This window comes from Paroedura picta, chromosome 2 (genome assembly GCF_049243985.1).
Source record: "Paroedura picta isolate Pp20150507F chromosome 2, Ppicta_v3.0, whole genome shotgun sequence".
NCBI classification, from domain to species: Eukaryota; Metazoa; Chordata; class Lepidosauria; order Squamata; family Gekkonidae; genus Paroedura; species Paroedura picta.
The window spans coordinates 98,728,853-98,755,980 of NC_135370.1; the positions used below are offsets into that span (position 1 = coordinate 98,728,853).

Consider the following 27,128-nt stretch of genomic DNA (forward strand, 5'->3'; position numbering starts at 1 on the left):
ATCTGCATATCTGAGGTTGTTGATATTTCTCCCTGCAATCTTAATCCCAATTTGTGACTCATCTAACCCCGCCTTTCTCATGATGTGCTCCGCATACAAGTTAAATAGGCAAGGCGACAGTATACAGCCTTGCTGAACTCCTTTCTCAATTTTGAACCAATCAGTGATTCCATGTTCAGTTCTCACTGTTGCTTGTTGACCTGCATATAAGTTTCTCAAGAGAGAAATAAGATGCTCTGGTATTCCCATCTCTTTAAGAACTTGCCACAATTTGTTGTGCACTTACTGCATCGTCTTTTAAGATTTTGAATAGTTCAACTGGAATGCTGTCACCACCACTAGCGTTATTGTTGCTCAAACTTTCTAAGGCCCATTTGACCTCACATTCCAGGATGTCTGGCTCCAGGTCAGTAACTACCCCATTGTGGTTATCAGGGATGTTAAGCTCGCTCTTGTATAGTTCTGCTGTATAATTTTGCCACCTTGTTTTAATCTCTTCTGCTTCTGTGAGGTCCCTACCATTTTGGTCCCTTATCATACCCATCTTTGCATGAAATGTTCTCTTCATATCTCCAATTTTCTTGAAAAGATCTCTGGTCCTCCGCATTCTATTGTTTTCTTCTATTTGTTTGCACTGTTCATTTAAGAAGGCATTCTTATCTCTTCTAGCTTTTCTCTGGAATTCTGCATTCAGTTGGGTGTATCTTTCTCTTTCTCCCTTGCCTTTCACTTCCCTTCTCTCCTTAGCTATTTGTAAAGCTTCCTCAGACAGCCATTTTGATTTCTTGCATTTCTTTTTCTTTGGGATGGTTTTAGTTGCTACCTCTTGTAAAATGTCGCGAACCTCCGTCCATAGTTCTTCAGGCACTCTGTCTATCAGATCTAATTCCTTAAATCTATTTGTCACCTCTACTGTATATTCGTTGGGGATATGATTTAGTTCATACCTGAGTGGCCTAGTGCTTTTCCCTACTTTCTTCAATTTAAGCCTAAATTTTGCAACAAGAAGCTGATGATCTGAACCGCAATCAGCTCCTGGCCTTGTTTTTACTGACTGTATAGAACTTCTCCATCTTTGGCTGCAGAGCACATAGTCAATTTGATTTCTGTTTTGACTGTCTGGTGATGTCCATGTGTAGAGTCGTCTCTTGGGTTGTTGGAAAAGAGTGTTTGCTATGACCATTGTATTCTCTTGACAAAATTCTACCAGCCTGTGCCCTGCTTCATTTTGTACTCCAAGGCCAAAGTTGCCTGTTATCCCGGTTATCTTTTGGCTTCCTACTTTAGCATTCCAATCCCCCATGATGATAAGCACATCATTTTTTGGTGTTGCTTCTAGAAGGTGTTATAGGGCTTCATAGAACTGGTCAACTTCATCCTCTTCAGCAGCAGTGGTTGGGGCATAGACCTGGATTACTGTGATGTTGAATGGTTTGCCTTGGATTCGAACTGAGATCATTCTGTCATTTTGAGGATTGTATCCCAAGACTGCTTTTCCTATTCTCTTATTGATTATGAAGGCTACTCCACTTCTTCTGCGAGATTCTTGTCCACAGTAGTATACCTGATGGTCATCTGAATTAAATTCACCCATTCCTGTCCATTTTAGTTCACTGATTCCTAAAATGTTGATGTTCAATCTTGTCATCTCTTGTTTGACCACATCCAGCTTGCCTTGATTCATGGATCTGACGTTCCAGGTTCCTATGGAATAAAAATCTTTACAGCATCGGATTGTCTTTTCACCACCAGTTACTTCCACAACTGAGCGTCCTTTCGGCTTTGGCCCAGTCGCTTCATTCATTCTGGTGCTACTCGTACTAGCTGTCTGCTCATCCCCAGTAGCATATTGGACACCTTCCGACCTGAGGGGCTCATCTTCCGGCGTCATATCGTTTTGCCTTTTGAACTTGTCCATTGGGTTTTCATGGCAAAGATACTGGAGTGGTTTGCCATTTCCTTCTCCAGTGGATCACCTTTTATCAGAACTCTCAGCTATGACCTGTCTGTCTTGGGTGGCCCTGCACGGCATAGCTCATAGCTTCACTGAGCTACGCAAGCCCCCTTGCCACGGCAAGGCAGCGATCCTTGAAGGGGGGTCGCCACCATAGGGTTGTTTTAATGGGTGTTTTAATGGGTTAATATTGTATATTTTATTGGGGGGTGGGTTATGTGACCCGCTGTGAGCGGTGGGATATAAATCACAACATACATACATACATACATACATACATACATACATACATACATACATACATACATACATACATACATAAGGATAAGGCTTAACATGCTATATCAAATATCAAACAGTACATAAATTACATAATAGAATCTTATATAGCAGTATAAACCACAATTCCCAATAATTTATTCAAGTAATTTTTTGAACAATTTATATGGTACAACATTATTAACTGCTCAGAAAGTGGGAGTCTTCCTGACCTCCTCAGGCAACCTGTTCCACAAAGCGGGGTCCACAATGGAGAAAGCACGTGTATGGGCCATCATTGATTTTGCCCACTTGCAGGTTGGTACCTGCAGAAGCCCCTGCTGACATGAGCAGAGTTGTTGTGGTGGAGAATAAGGCAAGAGGCGCCAAGACCATGAAGAGCTCAAGTAACAATGGCTTTAGGATTCTCATTCTGGTAAACAATAACCTTTAGGTAACTAAACCATTTAGATTATTGATTATAACTCTTTAGATAACTGAAATGCTCAAGGTGTTATAATATGTAAGGTTGTGATTTTGTTATACTTTGCATCCATAAATAGAACAGCTTATTTGAAATCTTTGTGCTTCTCTAAGAAAAAAATAAATGTCTGTGCCTAGACAAACAAAAAATGTCAGTTGTTAATCTGCAACTTCAGACTTTTTATCTATAGAAAATTCATTGTGGCATGTGGAACAGAATGTCTTCATGTTGTACTTGTGACATGGATCTGAAGTGCAGGTGCTGCTTTTTTCTCCCATTATCCCTCCAGAGAAGCTTGAGAGTGAGAAACTCAACGTTGCTGAAGTCACGCAGTCAGAAATAGCTCAGAAACAGAAGCTGCAGACAGTGCTTGAAAAGATCAATGAAACCCTTAAACTTCCTCCAAGAAGCATCAAGTGGAATGTTGACTGTGAGTTGTGTATTTTATAACGGAATTCTTGCTTACAAAGAACATGAAAAGTTATCTCACTATGGTTTGTAAAATCTATTACATTATGAACAATATATTGAATATAAATTAGTTAAAAGAGATTCAACAAATATGTCTTCATGTATACAACTAGAATTATCATTTTGTGTATGCCCAAGTATAAATAATTGTTAAGAAGTTATTGCTGTTGCCTATCTACACAATAATATACTGGATTTTTAAAAAGCTGAATGTTTACATTTCTGTTGTCTACACAGTTTTGCACGAAAGCCTGAGAATTCCCCCCTCAAATATGGGTGATGCATCTCTGCTTCATCTCCCTATGACATTTGGAGGAACTATAGATATGAAAAAGATAGATAGATGTTGAGATAAATCATTTATTTCCTATTCTTTCTCTGGAAAGATGGGGGCTATGTATCTTTCTGCAATGATGCTGCATAATGATGTACAGTGCTACCCTTAGGCTGTGAGAACCATATTTTGCCTAGTTCCTCCCAGGTAACTTCTTGGCTGAGAAGGAGGTAGTGTAGCCCAGGGTTTATATTCAGAGCAGGCCTGCTGCAGAGGAGTTTTCCACAAGCTTCTAGAAACTACATCTGGGTGTTCCCCTTCAGCACAGCAGAAGTTCCATTCCTTCCCAAATGATCTCATGACAAGCGACAGGCAGAGCACTCTTTCCTCAGTCTTTTTCTGCCTTGCAAAGATTTCTTCTACAGAATTGTATGTTTTCTCTACCAGTTTATAATTATAATAAACCAGATGGCACTTTTAAAGAAATACCACCATTGTGGCACAAAAATGGCATGAAACAAAACGATGAACATAAGCAGGGCCTTATATAGAAGAAGAAGAAGAGTTGGTTCTTATATGCCACTTTTCTCTACCTGAAGGAGGCTCAAAGCAGCTTACATTCTCCTTCCCTTTCCTCTCCCCACAACAGACACCCTGTGATGTAGGTGAGGCTGAGAGAGCCCTGATATCACTGTCTGAGAGAGCCCTGAGAGCCCTGATATCAGCTGTCAGAACAGCTTTATCAGTGCTGTGGCAAGCCCAAGGTCACCCAGCTGGCTGCATGCGGGGGAGCAGGGAATCAAACCCGGCTTACCAGATTAGAAGTCCACATTCTGAACCACTATACCAAATAGTGTTTGGAGGAAAATTATTTAATCAGTATAGATTCCAGGAGAGGCAGCTGTTGGAAAAAGCAGTATTAACACATCTGCTTCATTAACTGACCCACACCCACCTCTGTGGTGAGTTTGCTAATTGCTCACTTAGGAGCAAGAAGTGAGAGAAGACACAGAGAAGACACAGAAGACACAGAGATGAAAACATGACTGCACTTATCTGTAAGTGATGTTACATAAACATCCCTCCCTCCCTGTGGGCCATAAATCCCCTTCTCAGTCTCCACAGTGGCGGAAAGGGGACTGCAGGAAGAGTGCTCCCTCCACCACTCATCACATGATCATTGGGGTGCAAATGGAGCTTGAAGCTCTGCAATTCTGAGGTGGAGGGGGAGCATTCACCTGTAGATTTTGGTGGCAGACCTGCCCTGAAGCAGTCTCGTGTACCTGCCCAGAATACACTCGACAGACATCAGTTACAAGTTAATACATCCATGTTTTCTTTGGTCCCAATCCAACCCTCTAGCCCACTGTATTGCACTGGCTCATAAGGAGCACTAAGGTTCCATTCAGTTGAAATGAATTTGAAGTTAATGAGATTGAAGCATGCTGGATTAGATGTGTCTATAATATAAAGTCCTGAGCATGTGTTTTAGAATAGGAAGTAATATCGGTATACTCTGGGAATTAGCAAATCTGTATGGTAGAGATTTTTTTAATTCCTAGAGGATCATGAAGTCACCTCCTGTTCCAAATCAGGAAGTAATATCATAACACTCTAGAGATTTCAAAAAAAAATTGTGTTTACCATGGAGATGGTAAACACCCCTGGAAACATTTGCCAGATGTCTGGAAGCAGTTTCTAGATGGCTCAGACATAGTCACCTGAAACTCAATTTTTCTAAGATGTAGGTCCTGTGGCTGGGTAGGAGGGTGCAGGACCAAGAAGTCCTAGACCATTGTGACATCACTTCCTGTTCCAAAACAGAAAGTGATCCCCAGATGTCACCATCCTTGCCATTGAAGGGCTGGCAACCCTACACATTGGTAATGCAGTAATTCATAGGCTTCCTAAAAACTGAAATAAAGAGATAAAATATTATATATGTTTTTAAAAAATGTCTGTAGATTCAGTAGTAACCCAGGCAACACAAAATCAATTAGAATAAGAAGAATGCTAGATGCAAATATTTTTCTTTGAAGCTAGGAGCTTGATATTGGATTAAAGATTTCCTACAGTAAGTCTTTTGATACTTTGCAGTCTGGTTAGTGTTAACTGAGCATTGGAAACCTGCTGTGAATAAGCTTACAAAAACAAGAACATTTAACAAGTTCATGAGGAATGTTTGAGCCTTTCCGTTTAGTAAGTTATTGCTCAAGGGTACAAGCTAAATGTGCTCATTCGTCTTCCTGCAGACATCATGACACTTAAAAATGAATTAAGTGCATGTTATGAATACAAAAATATCCTTCTGATACTTCATAAATCGACACTAGAATAGTCAGTATAACAGAAAAGCACATAGTATGAATAGACAGCACTAAATACTACTGTGCAGTAAAATGCGCCTTTTGATTCAGGCTTAGATTTCCACCTTTCAAGCCAATGTAACCCAAGCAAACAGCAAAACCTAACCTAAAGTATATTGTTGATTGAATTATTTTCATAGCACCGGTTGTTTTATGTCAGGAAGGTGAACCGTTAAAAGGAAAATACATACTCTTTCAGCAATCTCTTATGTGCACAGACATCAGAGAATAAAATACTCTGCACAGTCAAGGATGAGAACATTTTATGCAAAAATAAATAAATATTGGTTTTAGTTATGTATTGAATTCTCAATTTGTTTCAGCTGTCCATGCTAAAAGTCTAGTTGCAATACTACATCTTTTGGTTGCATTATCACAATATTTTCGTGCCCCAATCAGACTGCCGGATCATGTGTCCATTCAAGTTGTTGTGGTCCAGGTATGACTCTGAAATTTCTCTGCATTTTTTTCAAAACAGAAAAGCTGTAGGTCAGAAAATGATGTGGGTGGGAAGGGGCTGCATGAATTTGGCTTCAGCCCTGGATGGCCCAATGTCCTACGTTCTCAGGAGCTACGCAGGGTTGTCCATGGTTAATAGTTGGATGGGAGTCCACCGAGGAAATCCACCGAGGAAATCAAGAACAAGTTTATCTCTAAATGTGAGCACTAACAAAAATGCAACAAAAGTATGTAGCACTCAGGTCCTAAGTAAAAGTGCTCATATATAACCACTTAAAATTCTAATTGTACTTCTGTAGAGATGGATTTGATTGGGGCTTTTTTGTAGAAGAAGTTGGTTCTTATATGCCACTTTTCTCTACCCGAAGGAGGCTCAAAGCAGCTTACATTCTCCTTCCCTTTCCTCTCCCCACAACAGACATCCTGTGATGTAGGTGAGGCTGAGAGAGCCCTGATATCACTGCTCAGTCAGACTGCAATATTTGAAATAATGTGGATTATAAGTATGGACGGGGACGGGAGTGAAAAGGCACAATTTAGGTGCTAGGTAGGGTTGGGCGCTTCAGCGCCTAAAGCGGCCATTCGTTCCCGACACAGCCAGCGCCGCACCGTGGAGGGGGGGGGTGTGGGCATTAGCTGAATTGGGAGTGAATGGCCGCTGCAGGCACCGAAGCACCCAACCCTAGTGCTAGGCACTGCATAGCGTTTGTCCCAGTTAGTCATGTTTCATTCTGTATAGATCAGTTTAGCCTTTTTTCAGTCACTGTCTATAGATACAGGTCACAAGGTCTTTGGTTGAGGCCTGGGTCAGGAACACTGTAGCCCCTCCTCCAGCCAATGCTGCAACATAATGCGAACCCCCATCCTGGGGTGATTGGCTTAAGATTGGGGAAGAGTGGGGACTATGCTGCTTTATTGTGTGTTTATGCTTGTTAAGGGGGTTGTGTTTGTTTGTTTTATTAGATTTTTATACCACCATATGGCTCAGATCAGTTTTATTAAAGACTAGAGTTAAAGCCCATTTTATTTGTTAATAAAATGGGCGCTAGACTGACCTTGTGGCAGTTTGGCGGGAGTGGCAGCAGTCGTCGTGGGCGCGGTAGGCAGTGCAGGGTGGTGGCCTAGCATCCGGGCGAGGTGGTCGGTGTCCGGCATTGTGTCGCAGCACAGCCGTGGCGGGGCAATGATCCTGAGGCTGCGAGGCCGCTGCAGCAGGCGGGAGAAGGTGGCAGGGCCCCTGCTCCCCCACAGCAGCCATCTTCATCCATCTCCCGGGCGGTGGAGCAGCCGGGAGAAGGCAGCGTGCCCCCCCCACACCGTGAGCCATGGCAAGGCTTCTGCCGCAGCGGCGGTGAGAAGGCGGCAGGGCCCCCCCCCGGCAACTACAGCCATCTTGAGCCGCCTCCCGGCTGTTGGAGCATCCGGGAAAAGGTGGCGCGCCCCCCCCCCCCGCCACACCGGGAGCAATGGCGAGGCTTCTGCTGCAGCGGGCAGGAGAAGGCGGCAGGGCCCCCCCTCCCCAACGGCAGGGATCTTCAGCCACCTCCCGGCCGGTGGAACAACCAGGAATAGGCGGCGCGGCCCCCCACCCCCACCGGGAACAATTGTGAGGCTTCTGCCGGCCACTGGGGCAGAAGGCAGAGCGGCTCCCACGTAGCTGGTTCTTTTCGGGCCACTTCCTGGGCCAAGTTGGGAGGGTGTGCGGCTGGAAAGGAGCAGGGCCGCCGCATCTTCGACGCGGCATCCCTGCTCCTTTCTCCGCATTGACATGCAGTCTCTGGCAGCCAAGGAGGCAATGGGGAGGCACGCTTTGCGTGCCTCCCCATTGCCTCCTTGGTCCAGGATTGGTCCAGGATTGACACTCGGAGGGGCGAATCAGGAGCCTCCGAGTTTTTATCCCGTACAGAGCCCATCCTAACTCCTCCCAACCTGGCCTTACTGTTTTTTTTAGTCCACGGTGCCGCGGGACGTTTAAAGATTTTAACTGTTTTATGTAACCCACCACATGTCTACAAAAAGTGGTGGGATAGAAATCAAAAGAATGAACAAACAAATAAACACGGCTCCGTAACCATTATATCATCATGCTCCATTTCATGCCAGTCTCTTTACACTGGAAAGGTGTCTAGCCAAAGTCTTTTGGACTATCCAGAAGCAGAAGCAATACAATTCAGTTAAAACGTCTTTGATGTCCATGGCTCTTACGTAGTAACATTTGCTGTTTGTTTTCACAATTTGAAGTATACAGTTTATTTATTTAGGAAATATATATATGCCTCCTTTGCAGAGACTGGCTTGAAATAGCTAACAATTAAAACAATGAAACCAGACAAGCGAGAACATTAAATATAGCATGCAACAACAGTGAACAGCCTAAAATAGTATTTATACAATAGTCCTTCAGCCTGCCAGCAGCCCATAAATCAACTGGGGGGGGAATGGAACCTGCAAATAAACAAATATCTCTTTTTCAGAAACGTGATGGCATCCTCCAGTCTCGACAAATACAAGAGGAAATTACTGGTAACACTGAGTATGTAGTCAGAATCACTGTTACATCTTCAAAATTCAACTATTAGCCAGCATTAAATCTTAATTATTTGATGTTCTAAGACTCTCCATGGTTCAACTGCTAAAAAGGTTCCAAATACATTTCATTAAAAGTTATATGAACCTCCAGCAGATGAAGGATATTAAATTCAGAATTTTCATTGTGGCTCTTATATAGCTTAGGGCAATTTTTGCATAGCACAAATGCTTCATTTTAGTACATTTCAGTTTCAGTTTAGTACATTTCAGTTTGAACAATGATCACAATCAAAAGAATATAAATAATGTAATATTTTCAAACCATTTCAACCACATTTTGATGTGGTCAGTCATGAGTTGTTAGCTCACTGCTTCACCATGACAGCGGGATTAGGGGGACAGCCTTACAGTGCCTAGTCTCCTTTCTCCAAAACCGGACATAGAGGGTGGCAGTTGGGGAGGAGTTAGGAGGAGGAGGAGTTGGTTCTTATATGCCACTTTTCTCTACCCAAAGGAGACTCAAAGCGGCTTACAACCTCCTTCCCTTATTTAACATTTACCTGCGCCATCTGGCACAGCTGGTCCAGAGTTTCAGGCTGTGCTGTCATCAGTATGCAGATGACACCTAGCCTTTCTCCTGATGGATGGACTCTCCCCTGGAAACATTTGCCAGATGTCTGGAAGCAGTTTCTAGATGGCTCAGACATAGTCACCTGAAACTCAATTTTTCTAAGATGGAGGTCCTGTGGCTGGGTAGAAGGGTGCAGGACCAAGAAGTACGTTTACCCACCCTGGATAGGGTAAAGCTTATTTTTTATTTTATACCAATCTCCCTGAAGGCTCAGCTGTATCTACTACCAGGATCTTAGGAGTGATCCTTGACGCCTCCCTTTCTGTGGAAACTCAGGTCACAAGAGTAGGCCAAGTGCCGTTTTATCATCTGCACCAAGTGAGGCTACTCGCACCCTACCTGTCCCCAGACCACTTGGCCACTGTGATCCATGCAACGGTCACTTCCAGATTAGACTTTTATAACTTGCGCTAGGTGGGTTTGCCCTTATCTCTGACCCCGAAATTGCAACTGTTCCAAAACGTGGCTGCTAGGGTCCTCACAAGGTCGTACTAGAGGACCCATATCCAGCCTTTTCAGTCCTGGCCCCAAACTGGTGGAATGAGCTCCCATAAGAGCTGAGGGCCCTGTCAGAACTATGGAGCTCTTCTGCCAGGCATTTGGTTGAGGCCAGGCCAGGAAGATCAGGTCCCTCCCTGCACAGGCCTTTTATGCTGGACACCTGGGCAGGAATACCCCCTTGGGGTAGTGGCTGGGGCAGTGATAGTGGTTGTTGGGGTATGGATGAGGAAGTAGGATTTAAAGGGGATCTCGCTGATAGTATTATATTGTATTTTTATTGTATTCTGTTGGCTTTTTATAACTGAATGTAATCCACCACGAGCCGCTAGACCCAGGAGCAGCAGTTAATAAAAAGTAATATAAATAAGCAAATAAATAAATATTAAGGGGAAAAGACAAAAGCAAGAATGTTTGCATTCTTCCTCTTTTTTTCTTCATTGGAATGGGTTGAAGGAAGTTTTGATAAAGACTCAGATTATTTGAAGTCACTGGGCATAATGATATGTACAGATGTCCCTCAGTTTATATATGGTGGCTATGTGCATGTTTACCTTAGTTATGCAAACAGGGTTTTTTTTCCACACATGAAAAGTATATCAAATTACTCTGCAATTGTGTATACATATACCCACACTATTTCTTTTTCTGCAGGGCATTATCAGGGCGGCATGGTAAGTGTCATTTGATTCTGAGTGCTTTCCAGAGGTTTCCAAAACAGCTAATTCTGCTGCAACTACTGTTTATTTTCAAAATGAACCTAAGATTCACATTTATCTTGTTTAACATGTAAGCATTAGTGCTAAAATCTGTGACCCAAAGAAAAATCTGCCCCCATCTGTGTTTGTGTTTATTTCTTTGATATATTGTCCACCAGATAGAACTTTGTGTGCCTATCTTGAATTCATTCAACTCTGTGCATGTCGAGTTGCCTTATCCCATAAATGAAGTGAAAGGCTCTGTGGAGTTACTCCAAAGTCAGTTTTTACTTTTTGCTCCAGAATAACGTATGTGAGGGACCAACTACTGGCTAAATATAGACAGTTTTAATTGCTGAAAGACATGTGATGATTTGAAATCCTTGTATGAAATTTCTACTACTTGAAGAGGTTTGCTTCAGTTATATGGCATATTTAACTATTATAGTATTGCTTGTTGTTACAGTATATACGACAGTGTCCAAAGTCCAAATCACAATCCCTGTAGTGTACTTCAGCAAAAGCTGATTGTTCATTACAGCACAACTGAAACAATCTTCATGGGAGACTGACAGGGGGAGTGTTTAAACATTATTTAGCTCCCACGCAATTGGTATAACCCTTCCAGAGCTGTTGTATAAGCCTGGTTGAGAAATGCTGATATAGGAATTATATGTTCCCATGCTGAATGATCTTTGCTGGTTGCCCATGTGTTTCTGGGCACAGTTCAGAGTACTGGGTAGTACCGTTAAAACCCTAAATGGCTTAGGATCCGGGTACTACCTCCTTTCATTTTATTCAGCCAGCCAGCCACAAGTTGTCTCACAAGCCCTGCTGTCTGTGCTCCTAACTTCAGAGGAGAGGTGGGTGGAAACCAAGGCAGGGTTTTTTCAGTAGTGGCACCTTAGCTGTGGAATGCCCTTCCCCTTGAGGTACCACCTGGAACCTGGGTTGCTTTGTCTTATGTGCCAGGCCAAAACATTTCTTTTCACTTTTAATTAAGAGGTTGATTTTTTTTTCACACTATTTCAATGTGAAAATTTAAGCTGACTCTGGTGTGTTTTAATGAGTGGGGGATGTTATAGTGGGTTTATTTTCTAATGATGGATTTTAATTCCTATATTTTTTTATGTTTCCTTTTTATCATTTTTATTTTGTAAGCTCTGAATTAACAAAAAAATTAACAGTGTCAGTATTGTAGGACTGTTGCCTAACAGTTTTTTCCCCACTTTATTTCAGAACGGGATGCATTTGACACCCTATTTGATCATGCTCCGGACAAACTCAATGTAGTGAAAAAGGTTGGAGTGCCTTTTTGATTTTGATGTACTATGTTTAAGTAGCATAAAATGACACTAAAAACAGCTAAAACAAAACCTTTGATTTTTCAAAGGAATTTCACATGGATTAATTATGATATTCATGATCTTGCCTATATTTATTGTTGGCTCATATAAATAGATTTAAAAATCTAGGATGTAAACAGATCAAATTACCTTAATCTCAGTGGTTTGTATTGCTCCCTGTCTTGATCCTGAAGCGAACCACCATACCACCCAGCTGGTTCTCATAGGAGCTAGATTTTGTGACAGCCAGCCTGTTCAACAGAGGAAATTGCAACAAAGGCTTTTGCTGATTTGTAGAAGGAACTGGAAATGCAGCTCCAGGTCAGAGAAGTTAAGAGAGGAGTCAGAACAGCAGCCCTGGAGCCTTGGAGCTTTATTAATGAGATCTGAGTAACTAAAATTAGAACTCTGTATTCTTTGAATAATCCATACACTAATAAAATACAAAGGGAGGGCTAGAGCTGGATAAGTTGTTTTGTTCAGACAACAGTGCATGTGCAGGACACGTAATGGAAGAACATACCATTTTTGAAGCAGCTTTTAGAGCAGTGCATGCTTTGGGAAAATACATCCCCCTTGCATTTGTTTTGTAATGATCAGCAACAGCAAACCTTCCCTTCAGCTGGCTAGAACCTTTAAGGGATAAAGGAGATGGTGTACCATTACAACTTGACAGAGAGAATGAACACCTGCCTATCTATATAACCATTGGTGCCTAAGTTATTAATCAAATGATAAAATCTTTCTTCCCTAGTAATGTGAAACTTCTGTTGACTTCTTCATCCCTGAAGATACAGGATTTTACATTTTTATTCATGTATAGATTATTGATAGATTGATTTTTGCCATCTGGCCGCTATCAGATATTAATCAGACTGTACTGCTTTACATTTACCTCATTGTTTTCTCTACTCTGGTTTATGAATTATATTTCTGTAACAGTAACAATTTGGTTTTTGAAATAGTGGTCATTTCACAGCTTTATGTATATGATGATGCATTTGACAGGATTGTCTTCTCTCATATGGCAACAAATAGGCTAATTATACAATTAAAATGGTTCAATATGGTTAGTATTTACCGTTTTCATATATCCTTTTTTAAAGTGTTTAAATGATTTTATTTTAAAACCCATGTGTGTTCTTAATTTTCAGACCCTCATAACTTTTGTGAATAAACACTTGAACAAGCTGAATTTGGAAGTTACAGAGCTGGAAACTCAGGTAGGACTATGTAGTTGTGTTTTCCAGTGGAGAGCAATGTCCTGTCATCTACCATCTTTTCCCATTTATTCATGACTTCTCTGTGTAGGCCATTTTGAGTGAGATGAGAAACTATGAAGGTTTTGCCAAGATATTTTTTTAACTATTCATATTTGGATAGTATGTGTAACATAGACATGCTTTTAATAATTGTAACTAGATACTGATAAGTATATATGAGTCTAAGCATCTTGCTTGCCTTGAGGAAATTGCATAGTAGTAGTATTAATAAACAATACTTTAGAGTTTTCAAAGTATAGTGCATACATTATTTTGATAACCCCTATAATACCTAAATAAGGTTGATCTGTATCAATGAGTTTATGGCTAGGACAGAATTTGAATAGGAAACTTTTTGACTCGTCCCTTGTCACTGTGGCACGAGCTGTCAAATTGTATCCTTTTATAGGAATTGGATATTGGAGCAGAATGGGCTCTATTTCATTGGCTTTGTATGTTTGAAGAGCCTTTGTATGTCTGTTGACCAAGTGCAGAATGCAGGCTACCAGTAAGATGGTATGCTGAGAATTCGGGGCGGGGGGGGGGATTATCCCCTGAACTCAGCATGTAGATGTGTTCACACGTGACCTGAGCAGAATGAGAGTCATTTTGTATGCTTTGCTTGAGAACTGCAATAGTTTATATGAGAATGAACTAACATTCTCTTCCAAATAATATGGTTCTGCAGACATTAGTGCTGGAAGACAACAATGAAACAGTCCCATGGTTTTCAGTAATATATGAAGTGCAAGGTTTTGTTCTGGAAAGTGCCAGATTAGTTTTAAGGATATGTCGATTACCTTTGTAATTCTGTTAGACTTTGTGTTTAGTTTAAAAGAGCTAAATCATTTCTGATGTAATGGCCTGTGGCATCTTTTCCGAAACGTGTCCTTTGATTGGTTATTCTTTGCTGACTTAACTTTCTTCTGCAACCATAAGGAATTGGTTGTCAATTTAGGCAGCTGTAGGCACTGATCATAGAGCCTCTTGTGGCGCAGAGTGATAAGGCAGCAGACATGCAGTCTGAAGCTCTGCCCATGAGGCTAGGAGTTCAATCCCAGCAGCTGGCTCAAGGTTGACTCAGCCTTCCAGCCTTCCGAGGTCGGTAAAATGAGTACCCAGCTTGCTGGGGGGTAAACGGTAATGACTGGGGAAGGGAATGGCAAACCACCCTGCATTGAGTCTGCCATGAAAATGCTAGAGGGTGTCACCCCAAGGGTCAGACATGACCCGGTGCTTGCACAAGGGGATACCTTTACCTTTAGGCACTGATCAGCCAATGTACTTTAATGCTTTTCAGGTGGTTTATTCCTAAGAATTGTATGAAAGAGCACATGTAAGTTTTTGTTAATTTGTACTCAGGGATGAGAGTAAAACCACACATACAAATAATAATCCAAATCATACAATTGACAGTGCAAGTCAAAAAAACAAAGCTTATTTATATGTCTCCATTTACATAGTGGAAGGAGCTATGTTTGATATGTTTGTAAGAAAGAGCCAAGGAAACTGGGGACAAGCACCTGAATAAATAGCTGCATCTGTGCTTAATGCAATTACTCACTTTGCCTATAGGAATCAAAAACTCAGGTGTATGCTGTACATGGGCTATATATGGGACCTCCATAGAAAATAATTAAATTCCACTGAAATGGATGAGTTGAAAACCATATCCACTGCAGATTACTAAAATCAATGTGCACAACAGTTTTTAGTGACATTTATTTTTGGTGAAATTTATAAGCACTGTAAGGGGGTTAGTATGTTCTATATTGTCCTTTAATTTTTTACAAGTACTATGCCAGTCCATACTGGCATTTCTATATTAAATTTTGATTTTTTAAATATAACATTTAAGCCACACTAGATTTATTATTTTCAGGTCAAGCATTTGTTACTGTTTGGAGAGAAAAAATTGGTCATTTTTATTTTTGTTTACTAAATATAACTCAAAATAAACCTGCCATATTGATGGCAACTAGATCTTCTCGTGCATTCTTTCCCCAGAATATGCATATTGCTGTTGGAAAGCTCCTGAATGTTTGTGTAGAAACTGACCAGTATTCTAACTCAATATAAGGCAAGGACATTCATTTGTGTGTGTGTTGAAAAATATAAAGAAATTCAATTTCAAAATTCTCCTTGAGCAGTAAATACTCATCTTCCACTAGGACACATTTTGCATATGAAATATGAGGTCTTTTGTATGAGAAAAACATAAGATATTAAGGAGTATTTTGTTGTTTGGATGGGTTAATGTGTCTCATTATTTTCCTGACTGAAGAATCCTGGCTCAAGACGTACCTGGAAACCCCCCAAACTATACTTTTGAAACTGGCATTCACTACTCAAAAAGAGGTTGCGTCCTCTGCCAGAGACTAAGAAGGGTGGCTAGCAACTGAAAGGCAGTGATTCCTATAATCATGGTTTGACTCACTGCACTAGCAATGATTTTTGACTCACTGCACTAGCAATGATGCTGAGATTAAAATGGCTGTACATCTCTAACACATTCTGAGCAAATGTAAAAGTTTCTTTTTGCAACAACTTTATACTGAAACTGAAGTGTCTTGTGTTTGCTACACAATTATGTTGGCGAAACTATCTATTAATCTGTTTGGTATGCAAGAATAAAGTAAATAGTTAATTTCAAGAAAGGGTTTCAGAATTTGTACAGTAATAAATACACTTATTTACTAAAAGCAATTTCATAGCAATGTTCTTGTTGGCATGTTTCAAGGGGTTTCTTGCAGGAAGAGGCAATGTTCTTTAAAACATGCAGAGCACATTAACTTGCTATCACAGGAGAAAGTTTCTTTTAAATATCCCCACTGTCTTTGAAATAATGTGTATATTAAAGTTTTTAGTACATATAAAATGTAAAGGTTCAGTCACTTACAAAAAACAAACACTGATGAGAAGTAAAAGCATTTGTCATCAGAACTGGTAGGGAGTGGATCTCCCCCTCATCCCAGGTAGGGCTAGAGACATTGTACTTATTTGTTTAGGATATTTTGATGCAGCTCTGATCAGCTTTCATTACTGTGCATATAAGCAAAAGGAGGAGGTCGTTTCCATTTCATCTAGAATTGGTTAAAGCATGGCCTACATAAAGTGATTCAGTAGTTAAACAGAAACCCAAATCTGGGTCAGATAGTTTGATCCTACTGAGTATTTTTCCTGATATACACATGATGCTCTGTATCTTCCTTCCCTCATAGAATCATAGAATAATAGAGTTGTAAGGGGCCTCGTGGGTCATCTAGTCCAACCCCCTGCACTATGCAGGACACCCTATAGATCATCCACTGTAACCTGCCACCCCCTTGAGCCTTCATGGAATCAGCTTCTCCATAAGATGGTTATCTAGCCTCTGTTTAAAAATTTCCAAAGATGGAGAACCCACCACCTCCCAATGAAGACTGTTCCACTGAGAAACCACTCTGTCAGGAACTTCTTTTGGATGTTTAGACAGAATTTATTTTGAATTAATTTCATCCCATTGGTTCTGATCCATCCCACCGGGGCAAGAGAAAATAACTCTGCTGCATCCTCTAGATCAGTGGTCCTCAACTCCCGGTCTGCGGCCCGGTGCCAGGCCGTGAGAGCTTTGACAACAGGGCCGCGGCTCCCTCTCTTCGCCCCCCTGCAGCGAGAAGCTCACCAGGCTGCAAGCAAATCAGCCGCCGAAGTGGCTGCTTAGCTTGTGGGCCCAGCAAGCTTCTTGCTGCAGGAGGGGGAGAGAGGAAAGTGCGGTCGCTGCCGGCAGTTTCGTGCATGCACAGAGCCGCCACGCATGCACATTTGCACCCCTGTCTGGAGTGCAAATGTGCATGCGCGGCAGCCCCCACATGCATGAAACTACCACGTGTGCGCATTTGCGCCCCCACCAGGTGCAAACACGCATGTGTGGTAGGTCCACGCATGCATGTTTGCGCGGGGCTGCCGCACATGTGCGGGGGCCCAGGTTGCCCTCTCTCCCCACCTCTTAGTAACGGGACACAACCTGAAAAAGGTTGCGGACCGCTGCTCTATATGGCACCCTTTTAAATACTTGAAGATGGTTATCAGATCCCCTCCCAGTCATCTCTTCTCCAGGGTAAACAGACCAAGCTCCCCCAAAATTGAAGTAGAACAGAGAGTTGTGTTCTGGTCTTCATGACGATGGTAAATAAAGTCGGTGTGCTAGCTAGCTTATTTGTGAAGATCAGAAAGCTTGTGAACCTAATTTACATTTTAATTAGTAATGTTTTGTTTTTAATCTACTTTTAAAGGGAAGTAATCCTCGCTTTCTGAAGATCACAGATCTTTTTAATGTACCCTATTTGCTATTTTAGAAAAAATCCTTTTTTTCCAACCAGATTTTTAGCTATTTTTTTGAAACTTATTTGATAGGAAGTTTAACAAAAACAATGAAGAGATATTTAAAAATTCCAGAGCTATAGTTTCCCCAAATAGATTAGGCAACCTACAGTTATTTAGAATTGTGTATTATTTCATTTCTCACTAAGAAGTGTGAATGGATATATGATAGCATAATAAAATAAGCAAGTTCCATAAGATTCCCAGTAACTTTACAACATGACAATGTTTTAATTGATTATTTCTCCTTTTTTCCCATTCTGTTGAGATTCGCAAGTGATGAGGTGGTATGTTCACTGTGTACTTTCTGGATCGCTCTGTTTCTAAAACAATGGTTGGTTTTTCAACACTACACACCTGGAAAAATAGTTACCTTTTTCTAAAACAGTTGATCTCCAGCTTTAATTTAATAAAATTGAGAAACTAACAAGCATAGGATGCACTGTGTTTAGCTATCTAGTATGTATTTTAATAATAGAAACTAGATGAGCCTTGCTGATAACATTCAGAATAGTTGTAAGGCATACAGATCTATAGCATAAGCTTTTAGGGAACATGTGTCAGAGTGTAAGAATCATGGATCTTCTTGGTTCCCCTACCCTAGCAGTCCCTTTAAACAATGGAAAAGAGACCCACATGGGATATTAACCACACAGGCCACAAAGCTGCAGTGAAGGAAACTGGCCTTGCCTCCCTGATTTGTCAGTGTAGTTAACTTTTCTGGAGTCAGAAAGGACTTTGAGGGGCTGGGGAACATGGGAATATCTTCAGCCTTCGGCATCTTCTACTGATACATAGCTCGATCCAACCCATTCATTGATGTGGCCCATTATTGCATCTTGCAGAAGATCAATCACTTGTCTCCTGTGCTAAACATCTCTAGGTGGCTTTCAACTCTTTCTAGGGCTTCCAAGTCTATTTAGGGCTATTACAAATGTAAGTAAGGTATGGAAACAGAATCTCATATTGTGTCAATCCAAACATTATTCTGTGTTCAGGCATCTCAACTTCTTAAATATTTTAATATAATAATTTTATTATATTATATTATAATATAACTTTAAACACAATTATTGGCCCTTCAAACTATTTATTGGCTTACTTCATTTATACACTGCCTTTAAACACAATTATTGGCCCTTCAAATTATTTATTGGCTTACTTCATTTATACACTGCCTTTCTCTGCCATGAGGAGTCAAAGCAGTTTGCATCACTCTCTACTCATCTGTTGTACTCAAAACAATCTTATGAGGTAGATGAAGCTGAGAGTGTACAACTGGCCTGAGCAAACTTCCAGGATAGAATAAGGATTGAAATCTGGGTTTCCCAGATCCTAGTCCAACATTCTAGCCAGCACTCAACATTGGATCTCTTCATGTATGCTGCAGCTATAGTATTGTTTTGTTGTTCATAATTTGATCTCAGCACAGAACAGTGAGATTTCATTTGAGACACTATGAGGCAATTATCTTCTGTTAAAGTTTGCAGATGGTGTGTATCTGGTGCTCCTGATGGGTCTTCTTGAAGGTTATTTTGTGCCTCTACACAGCTTTTTCTTGACTCCTGATAGTTTCGAACAAAAGGTAATTCTATAGTTGGAATTCATAGGCAATTCTTAATGCACGTAGTAGAGATGCATTATATGGAACAAGCTATAAGGACTCATAGGAAAGGAAAATTCCAGCACCCCAATAACCTTGCTTCCTCTCTAGAAGTATTTCACCTCTCCTATCTCCCTACTTTAGCTTGCTCCATTTCTACTCTTTGGTCCAGTCTCTCCCATCTTTCTCTCCCCTCCTTGATATATACACCCCCTTTCCTTCTTGTTCTCATGATACTGTTTGGTGGCACCACTATTTCATGTCAATTTGGTTTGCTACAGCAACCCAAAATGCCATCCAACTCTTTCTCCTTCTCCAGCTCTGAGAATGCACAGACCTCACATTTAATTTACTAAAGCTCCCCCAATCCAAATAATTTTTAACATACTGAATTTTCCTGCAAACCCCAGGTTTCCTTGAGGTTTGTAAAAGTCTAAATGGTAGCTATGGTTAGCCCTATTTTGAAAATCCCATGTTCACACATATATGCTGTTCTCAAAAAGAACAGAAATTTCCTTTAGAAATTTTATCATTTTATCTGTTGTGGAAACTATCCATAACTATAAAGAATCCCATTATGATAAGCTTCCCGCTACAATATCTCTTGATTCTATATGGAGAATCCTGTAACTTCTATAAGTTTATTTTCATAAGATGCAATTTCTGGGCTAGCAGTGAAATTACATTTTCTTACCGTAACTCCATTGATAAGGAAGAAAAGTAACTTGACTGTTAAGATAAATGTGATATTAAATATCTGCTTGTCAATTTATGTGATTGAGTTGAATATTCTTTAGCCACATATTTGTTGTTTTAATCCTGTCCGTACAAATGAGTTATTTTTGTGAAAAATATTCCTGCTAATGATGAGCCTCACTATGGTTCTATATAGTAGTATAGAAATGTCAGTGATCAATTTCTTTTAATTAAATTACCAGGTCCTTAATGTGTCCTTTGCATTTGAGCTAATGCAAGATGGAGGGCTGGAAAAACCAAAACCAAGGCCAGAAGGTATCACATTGAACTTCTTGCAATTCATCTTTATTGTAATAGAATCAACAGCAAATTCATAATTTAAAATGAGAATAAAACCATGTTTAAGTAAGCAAACATCCCTTATTTCTTTGAACTGATCTAGGCATTATCTAGAATTTCTTAAAAGCTCACAACTGTTGACAGACAGACATATTAAAGGGCAGCTATTAAAGGGTGGCTATTATTTAAATAGCTACAACTGAAAATATTGTGGGTATAAAGAGCTGATACATCAGGCAGGATGCCCTTAGTTTAAAAAGCTCTTAAGAATATAAGGATGAGTTTCAAATAGCTTTCAAATTCCTTATTTGCTTTCACCAGAGTTTTGATGAGTAATTTTTTTAATGGTTACCTAGTCATATAATAGTATCAAGCAACAAAAATGAAATGCTAAATGGGACATCTACATTTCTCTTGAAATTACAGTTGAGTCCTATTCTTGCTATGAAAGCAAAGTGTTCCCTTTCCCAGCCTTCTCTTTGTATTCTGTGCATCATGAGTTGAAAATATCGTTCATAAAATCCAAGATAAAAATGATCACCATACCTTTTACTATAGGGAAATGGTCATCTTATTTTGTTTAGGAATGTTAGGAGGAGACATATGAGGGAGAGAGATCATCAAAGGGAAGAAAAGGTGAAGGGGACTAGATAAAAGCAAAAAAATGATTGTGTAGAGGGGAAAAAATTAAAACTGGGACTCATACTGCAGGTTATTGTTTCTGGGAAAAGCTACCTAATAACTTTCCTATGTTCTTGTGCTTATGATTTTCACATACATAAAACTGTAGAGATTGATGTGTTCAACCAACTTATGACGACACCAACAAGATACTTTCAGGCCAAGTGAGAAGCAGAGACGGTTTGCTCTTGCAGAGTCCTCCTTGGTAGTGTCCTGCCCAAGTACTGACTATGCTTAACTTCCAAGCTCTGATGGAATAGAGCTATATAAAACCGTCTTCCCCCTTTCCCTCAAATATTGAAACCTAGTTATTTTTTTTTGTCTGTTGTGTTGAAAGTAGCAAACAATGGTTTTCATAATTTGGTTTGTAGAGCAAATAGAAAACATAGTTTGCTGGTGAAGATGTAATGGAAAACTGTGATTTTCTGTTAGAACAGGAAACATGCTAGCATGCTCATAGAATATGGGAGAAAAGAAAAGAGGGAACACTTATGTCAGTTATCTACCAGGTCTCAACTTGTGACTGGCAACCATAGCCTACCAAGCACTGAGAACTCCATGCTTTTGCCATATTTGTCAGGAATTTGGGTAGCTTATGGATTTGTCATTAGGCATTATCTGGTTGGATGGCTATGTTGGATTGATGGATGCTTTTGCTTTTTCTGGAACCTAATTGGCAAGATTCCACTTAAGTCAAATACACTTAAGCCACTGCAATTTTAAGTAAAAATATGCTGAAGTTTTTTCCATAGATTGATACTTTGATTACTTACTAACTCTCTTCTTTCTTCTTTTTCTCTCCTAGACATTGTAAATTGTGATTTGAAGTCAACCTTGAGAGTGCTGTACAATCTGTTCACGAAGTACAGAAACATAGAATGAAGAATTTGTTGGAAGTGTCACAGAACCAACAAGGAAACCACTCCAATCTTTGCCATCTTCTTGTTTTAATTAAACACTATGCTTTCCTCAAAGGAGACACCATGCTTCTCAGAATACTCTTGCTATGTTTGTTTTACATAAGCTAGAACTGCCGATACATATTGTAAAGTAAAAATCTAGTGCACACCTGATGAGACTCTATGCTATTATACAGGGTTTTTTTCTACTTTAAACTCTCTCTTAATTTCATGAAGAACAGGCAGAAAGTCGGATCCAGATAGACCAATGAAAACAGCAGCATTTCCCCTTTTTTATTGCACAGAGGCAATGACCCAGAAGTCCATGCACCATAGGCTCTTGCATTGCTGAATCCTTCCGGTAGAGCCACTGCATCTTTTGCCTTTGGTGCCTCTGTTCCAATGTTCTGCCCCTTCTTCAATGTACAATGCAAAGCACTCAATCAGTTCAGGGAGTGAACCATTCTTTAATGTGGCCTTTTCACTGTTGCTGGCGTTCCCCCACAACTCTAATGCTTCCCTCAATAGTAAAGAAGCCTGAGGCACTGCCTTATTAGCAGCAAGATGCCATTTAAGCTGTCATGATACAAAGTCGTGTTTAAGAGTTGGCAGATAAAAAACGTGGAGTCAGATGGTCCTATTTAATGGGGGGGGAGGTGTCAGGCTACAAGAAATTTTCCATGACTCTGTGTGTAGTATGGATTTATTTCACGGAAGGATCCCTCCTACCCCTAATGAGATATAAAGATGCTGTTATGAAGACCACAAGTGATGTGACTTAAATGTGAGTGAAGAAGAAAAACCTTAAAAACAGCCTTCACCGGAGTAATATTTTATATGCAATAGAGCCTTGTGTGCACATTCCTCATAATTTTTTTTATTCCTTAAAGTTTACAATATGCTTTATACGTGTAGAATAGCACACAACATGATATTACTTCTGCACTAGGAAACACTTGGCTAGTTGAAGTGACAATGGTACTAAATGTGTAGATAAATTCAGACTCGCAAGTCTTTAACAGAAAAACACAGAGAAAGTGAACATGGTGACACAATGACAGAATAGGGTGTGGTCTGCTCTATCAGGGCACTGAAAGGTAATTAAAATAAGCGGTTTTCACTTAATTGGAATGAAACATTGAAACAAAATAATTGATACAGGTTTTTAATTTGACTTTTCTTCCTGGAGCAAACTTTATATAAAAAAATGTGCCAGCAAGTAAACATCCTATTAATGTGTTTGCTGAGTAGCCCACCAAAAACACAGAGGTGAGCAACAAAGGGCAATGAAGGTATGTTGAAGTCTGTATGTTTGGATTATAGGGGATGAGAATTTACCTCACAGAATAAAAACCTGCACAAGCTCCTCTTTGCAGGTATATCTGTATGGAGCCACTATATTTCATCTTCACTATGGACCACATTCTTGCACGTTCTGTGACAAGCAAATATTTAACTGTAATTATACTTAATAGTTTCTGTTCAGGTTAAAAGCAAGGTTCAAAACATCTGAAGCCTGGCTCGGCTCTGTTTTTCCCCGACCAGTTTTGAGATTGAGATTCAGGATTGGCTCAATACCCTTGAACTGTGGGATGTTTCCTTGCACACCACTGGAAGTACAAGAAATCCACTTTCAAAATATATCTTATGGAACCAATAACAAAAGCAGCAATAATATATAGTTGTATTTGAAAAACAAGCTTTCATTGATATACAATAGAGGAGGATAAAAATTTAAAAAAATTGAAAATACTAATCTCCAAGGACATCTCCAGCTGACTGACTATCTCAAGGTTTAAAATTATGCATAGATGTAAGATCTATTGATGTAGACAAAGTATTTCTGAGCAAGTCCATTATAGAACTTGTCATATTAAGTCATAAGCCAGGAGCCCTTTATCCTTTTCCTTGACATTAATTTATTATATATTAATGATTAATTATATAGTCCATCTTGCTTCTCTGGTATTACTCTTTTTTGCTCCCCACTATGATAGAGTTTTGTAAACCCCCTCTTGTTTCCTGTGTTTCACTCTATAACACCCATTTTTAGTTGAAGCCATCTTGTACACAGACGGCTAATGGAATCCAAGTTAAAAGACTATTGAAGCTTAGTGTTTGCAGAGAAAAACAGAAAAGTCTTCACTTGAAGAGTAATTCAATATCTAGCTTACAGTTACACTATGAACAAGAGGAAAACTTGCAGCCGAAATTCCTGGATAAGTCTTTTCCAAGAGTGGAGCTAACAAGCTATAGAATTATGTTACTAATTTTACTTTGCATTATTAAGTTACATAGGTTATTACTGCACTTTAGCTAGCTTTGTACAGAATACAAAAAAGATTTTAAAATAAAAGTCTGTGAACAATAGGGGTAGTGTTTGATCTATCTGAAATAATTGACAAATTTTATTTTTAGAAATAGTTAATAGTTTGAGGAACATAACTGAAATCAGTCTTCTGTCTAGTATTTAACCAAGAAGTTAAAACCTGTCCAAGACCATTTCTAAATTTGTTGACAATTATTAGCACTTGGTCTTTGTTTATGAAATATCTATTTTAAAAAATGTCCTATAACAAAATAGTGACTATGAGAAGGCATTAATTTGCAGATAGAATGAATTTGACACTAACTCATGTTGCTGATCATCATTGATATTAGATACTTCCATGAATACACTGCAAGTTTTATTAAGTCTGCTCTTCATATGAGATCCTTTGATGAGAAAATGGATGCATATGTTTAAAACAGGCCAAAATCCAACAGCCATGTGTTTGCAGCCCAGAAAAGCTGAAGTGGCACAAGCTGTTCAGCAGGGGAAGAGGACTGAATCCAGCTCCTCCATTCCTTTCTCAGAACACCTCATCAGCTCTACCAACTTTTTTTTCCAGTCAGAGACCTGCATGCACAGTCTGTCCAAGTTCCAGTACATTGCTTCAAGAATCAGTAAAATGTCTTGTGAGTAAATATGAAACTGGTCACATTTAAAAAAAAATACAAAGGATTGGACACTTGGGATCATGAACCGTATTTCTTTTGGAATAAAAACAAAGATGTATATGTTTTGTAGGGATCATTTGTTTCAATTTAAGATTTCCTCTCTAGAACTTATAATATGGAATGGTTTAGTAATTTTTCATACACAAGCATTATACTGCTACCTAAATTGATCCTAGTTTATGATCTGTGTGAAATTGATATGGAATAGAATCCCTGTATTTAGATAATTTATTGCAGCGGAAAATACAGATGTACTATACTAAATGCTGTAACAATGCTATGTTGCTGTAGGAAGATTATTTCTCTATCACTTTTTTAAAGATGTCAAAACAAATGTTAACCTAGTTGAGTAAAATTGTGTGACTATCATAAAGTTATGATTCATATAGAAATCATCCCTTTGATTGTTGGATAATTTTAAGCCAAACACACCCTTATTTATAATATCCGACAGTAATGTGATTTTTTATTTCATAATAGAATTGCAATAGCTTTACAATTAGTTCTTGATTGGGCTATTGCAGCATATTCTGTAGATTGCCCCAGTCCTAGGCCCCATTCTGGTAGGATGAGATAAGAACTGAGCAAACAAACCAAAAAATGCTGCCATGGTGAGCTGTGAAGTGCCACACAGAGCAGCATTTTATGTTTCCAACTGTTACTCCATTCAGCCTTGTTCAAACTCTCAGCATCCCATATGCAGTTGGCTTGTGGGACAGTATAGGACTGTCACCACCCAGCAAGGATTCAACAAGGAATTGTGTTATGAATCACAATCACATGGTTTACCATGATTTGCACAATATTGGCAGCTTGAAAAATGCTGGTGTGATTGAACAAATGGTGCTCATCATCAACCGACCTGCAGGCTCTGGATAATGCAAGCAGCATCTGTGTTTGCTTTGAGCCCACAGTACTCTCACATAATCCCAAGTAAACTTATGGAGTTGTTGAGCCTCTGAACTTGACTACTATATTTTTTGATCTGAGGAAGAATTCCCTTTTCCTCACATTTTTTTATTATTAAAGTTCCCCCCCCCCATGCGCGCGCACACACACACACAGCCTTTAACCGTTTGGGAAGACACCGCCTCCCCCCCCCACACAAAAAATAATAGCAACTTGCTATCACCATTTAATATGTTATAGTCTTGCGTGTAGAGCTTTATAGTCCAATCAACTGAAAAGAAATTTACAAACAAATTTACAAACTCTGGGTGTATTCCCTCTTTCATGCTATAATCTATCTGGTACTGAGTACCAGTACATAGAGTTCCAGCAGGATCTTAAACTTAGCTCTGAAATTAGATTCCTAGGATGTGTATTTTTAGTTTTTGCAGTTTAATTTTTTTTTGGGGGGGGGGGGAGTCTCCTGAAAATTCTCTCTGTACTAGGTTAGACATGACAGGGTTGATTTAATCCCATGAATTTTGTCTTGTCCTTCCTTCCACTATCTGCCTGTTACATTTCATCCAGGTATCTTTGTTCAAAATAGTAGGGATTTTTGAAGAAGGCTCATAGGCCAGGTTTAATCTATAAAGCTTGCTTGGATATTAATATAAATGGTACTTGATCAGTGTACCTAACTTTTGCTCTATGTTGAATTCAGATTTTTTGTAATTTCAAATTAATAATCTTGAACATTTTTGACAGTGCTTTGTTTAAGACAACACCAACAGTGCTGAATTGTATTGTTTATTTGAAAAATTTGCTTTAATTCAATAACCAGAAAATTGTATCAGTATTTAACATACTTCATATTTAAACTGAGTTTTATGTTTTGCTATGGCTTTCCTGTATTAATTTTTTCCTTGATTAAGCTGAATATTACACCGTACAATAGCACCTTGAAATCACAGTGTTTTGTGGAGTTCCTTACCAATTGATTGCTCAACACTTTTGTTCCTTCTCAACCAATCAAATGAGAATTAGACTTTGGAGGTCCATTATGGATTTGCATATCTTTCTGTGCACTGGGTAGTTTTATAATTACAGATTATTAACTCACAGAACTGAGCAAGTGTATGGTGAAATTATCTTTGTGACAAGTCCTGTGATGTATTTTAATTTAAAAGGTAAAGGTATCCCCTGTGCAAGCACCGAGTCATGTCTGACCCCTGGGGTGACGGCCTTTAGCGTTTTCATGGCAGACTCAATACGGGGTGGTTTGCCATTGCCTTCCCCAGTCATTACCGTTTACCCCCCAGCAAGCTGGGTACTCATTTTACCGACCTCGGAAGGATGGAAGGCTGAGTCAACCTTGAGCCGGCTGCTGGGATCGAACTCCCAGCCTCATGGACAGACAACTTCAGATAGCA

At 39.7% G+C, this 27,128-nt stretch overlaps 1 protein-coding gene across 3 annotated transcripts in view; it reads left to right on the top strand.

Moving 5' to 3' along the window:
* Positions 1-26,663, top strand: part of PARVA (parvin alpha) — a 77,113-nt gene extending 50,450 nt beyond the window's left edge. For all 3 annotated transcript variants that reach the window (XM_077321829.1, XM_077321828.1, XM_077321830.1), the window contains exons 5-13: positions 2,986-3,126; positions 6,131-6,246; positions 8,741-8,799; positions 10,579-10,598; positions 11,862-11,923; positions 13,123-13,191; positions 19,076-19,177; positions 20,134-20,206; positions 21,717-26,663. In XM_077321829.1, coding sequence (XP_077177944.1) covers positions 2,986-3,126; positions 6,131-6,246; positions 8,741-8,799; positions 10,579-10,598; positions 11,862-11,923; positions 13,123-13,191; positions 19,076-19,177; positions 20,134-20,206; positions 21,717-21,793 — 719 coding nt within the window. In that variant the 3' untranslated portion in view covers positions 21,794-26,663. The remainder of the gene's footprint in view (positions 1-2,985; positions 3,127-6,130; positions 6,247-8,740; positions 8,800-10,578; positions 10,599-11,861; positions 11,924-13,122; positions 13,192-19,075; positions 19,178-20,133; positions 20,207-21,716) is intronic.
* Positions 26,664-27,128: the final 465 nt, after the last annotated feature.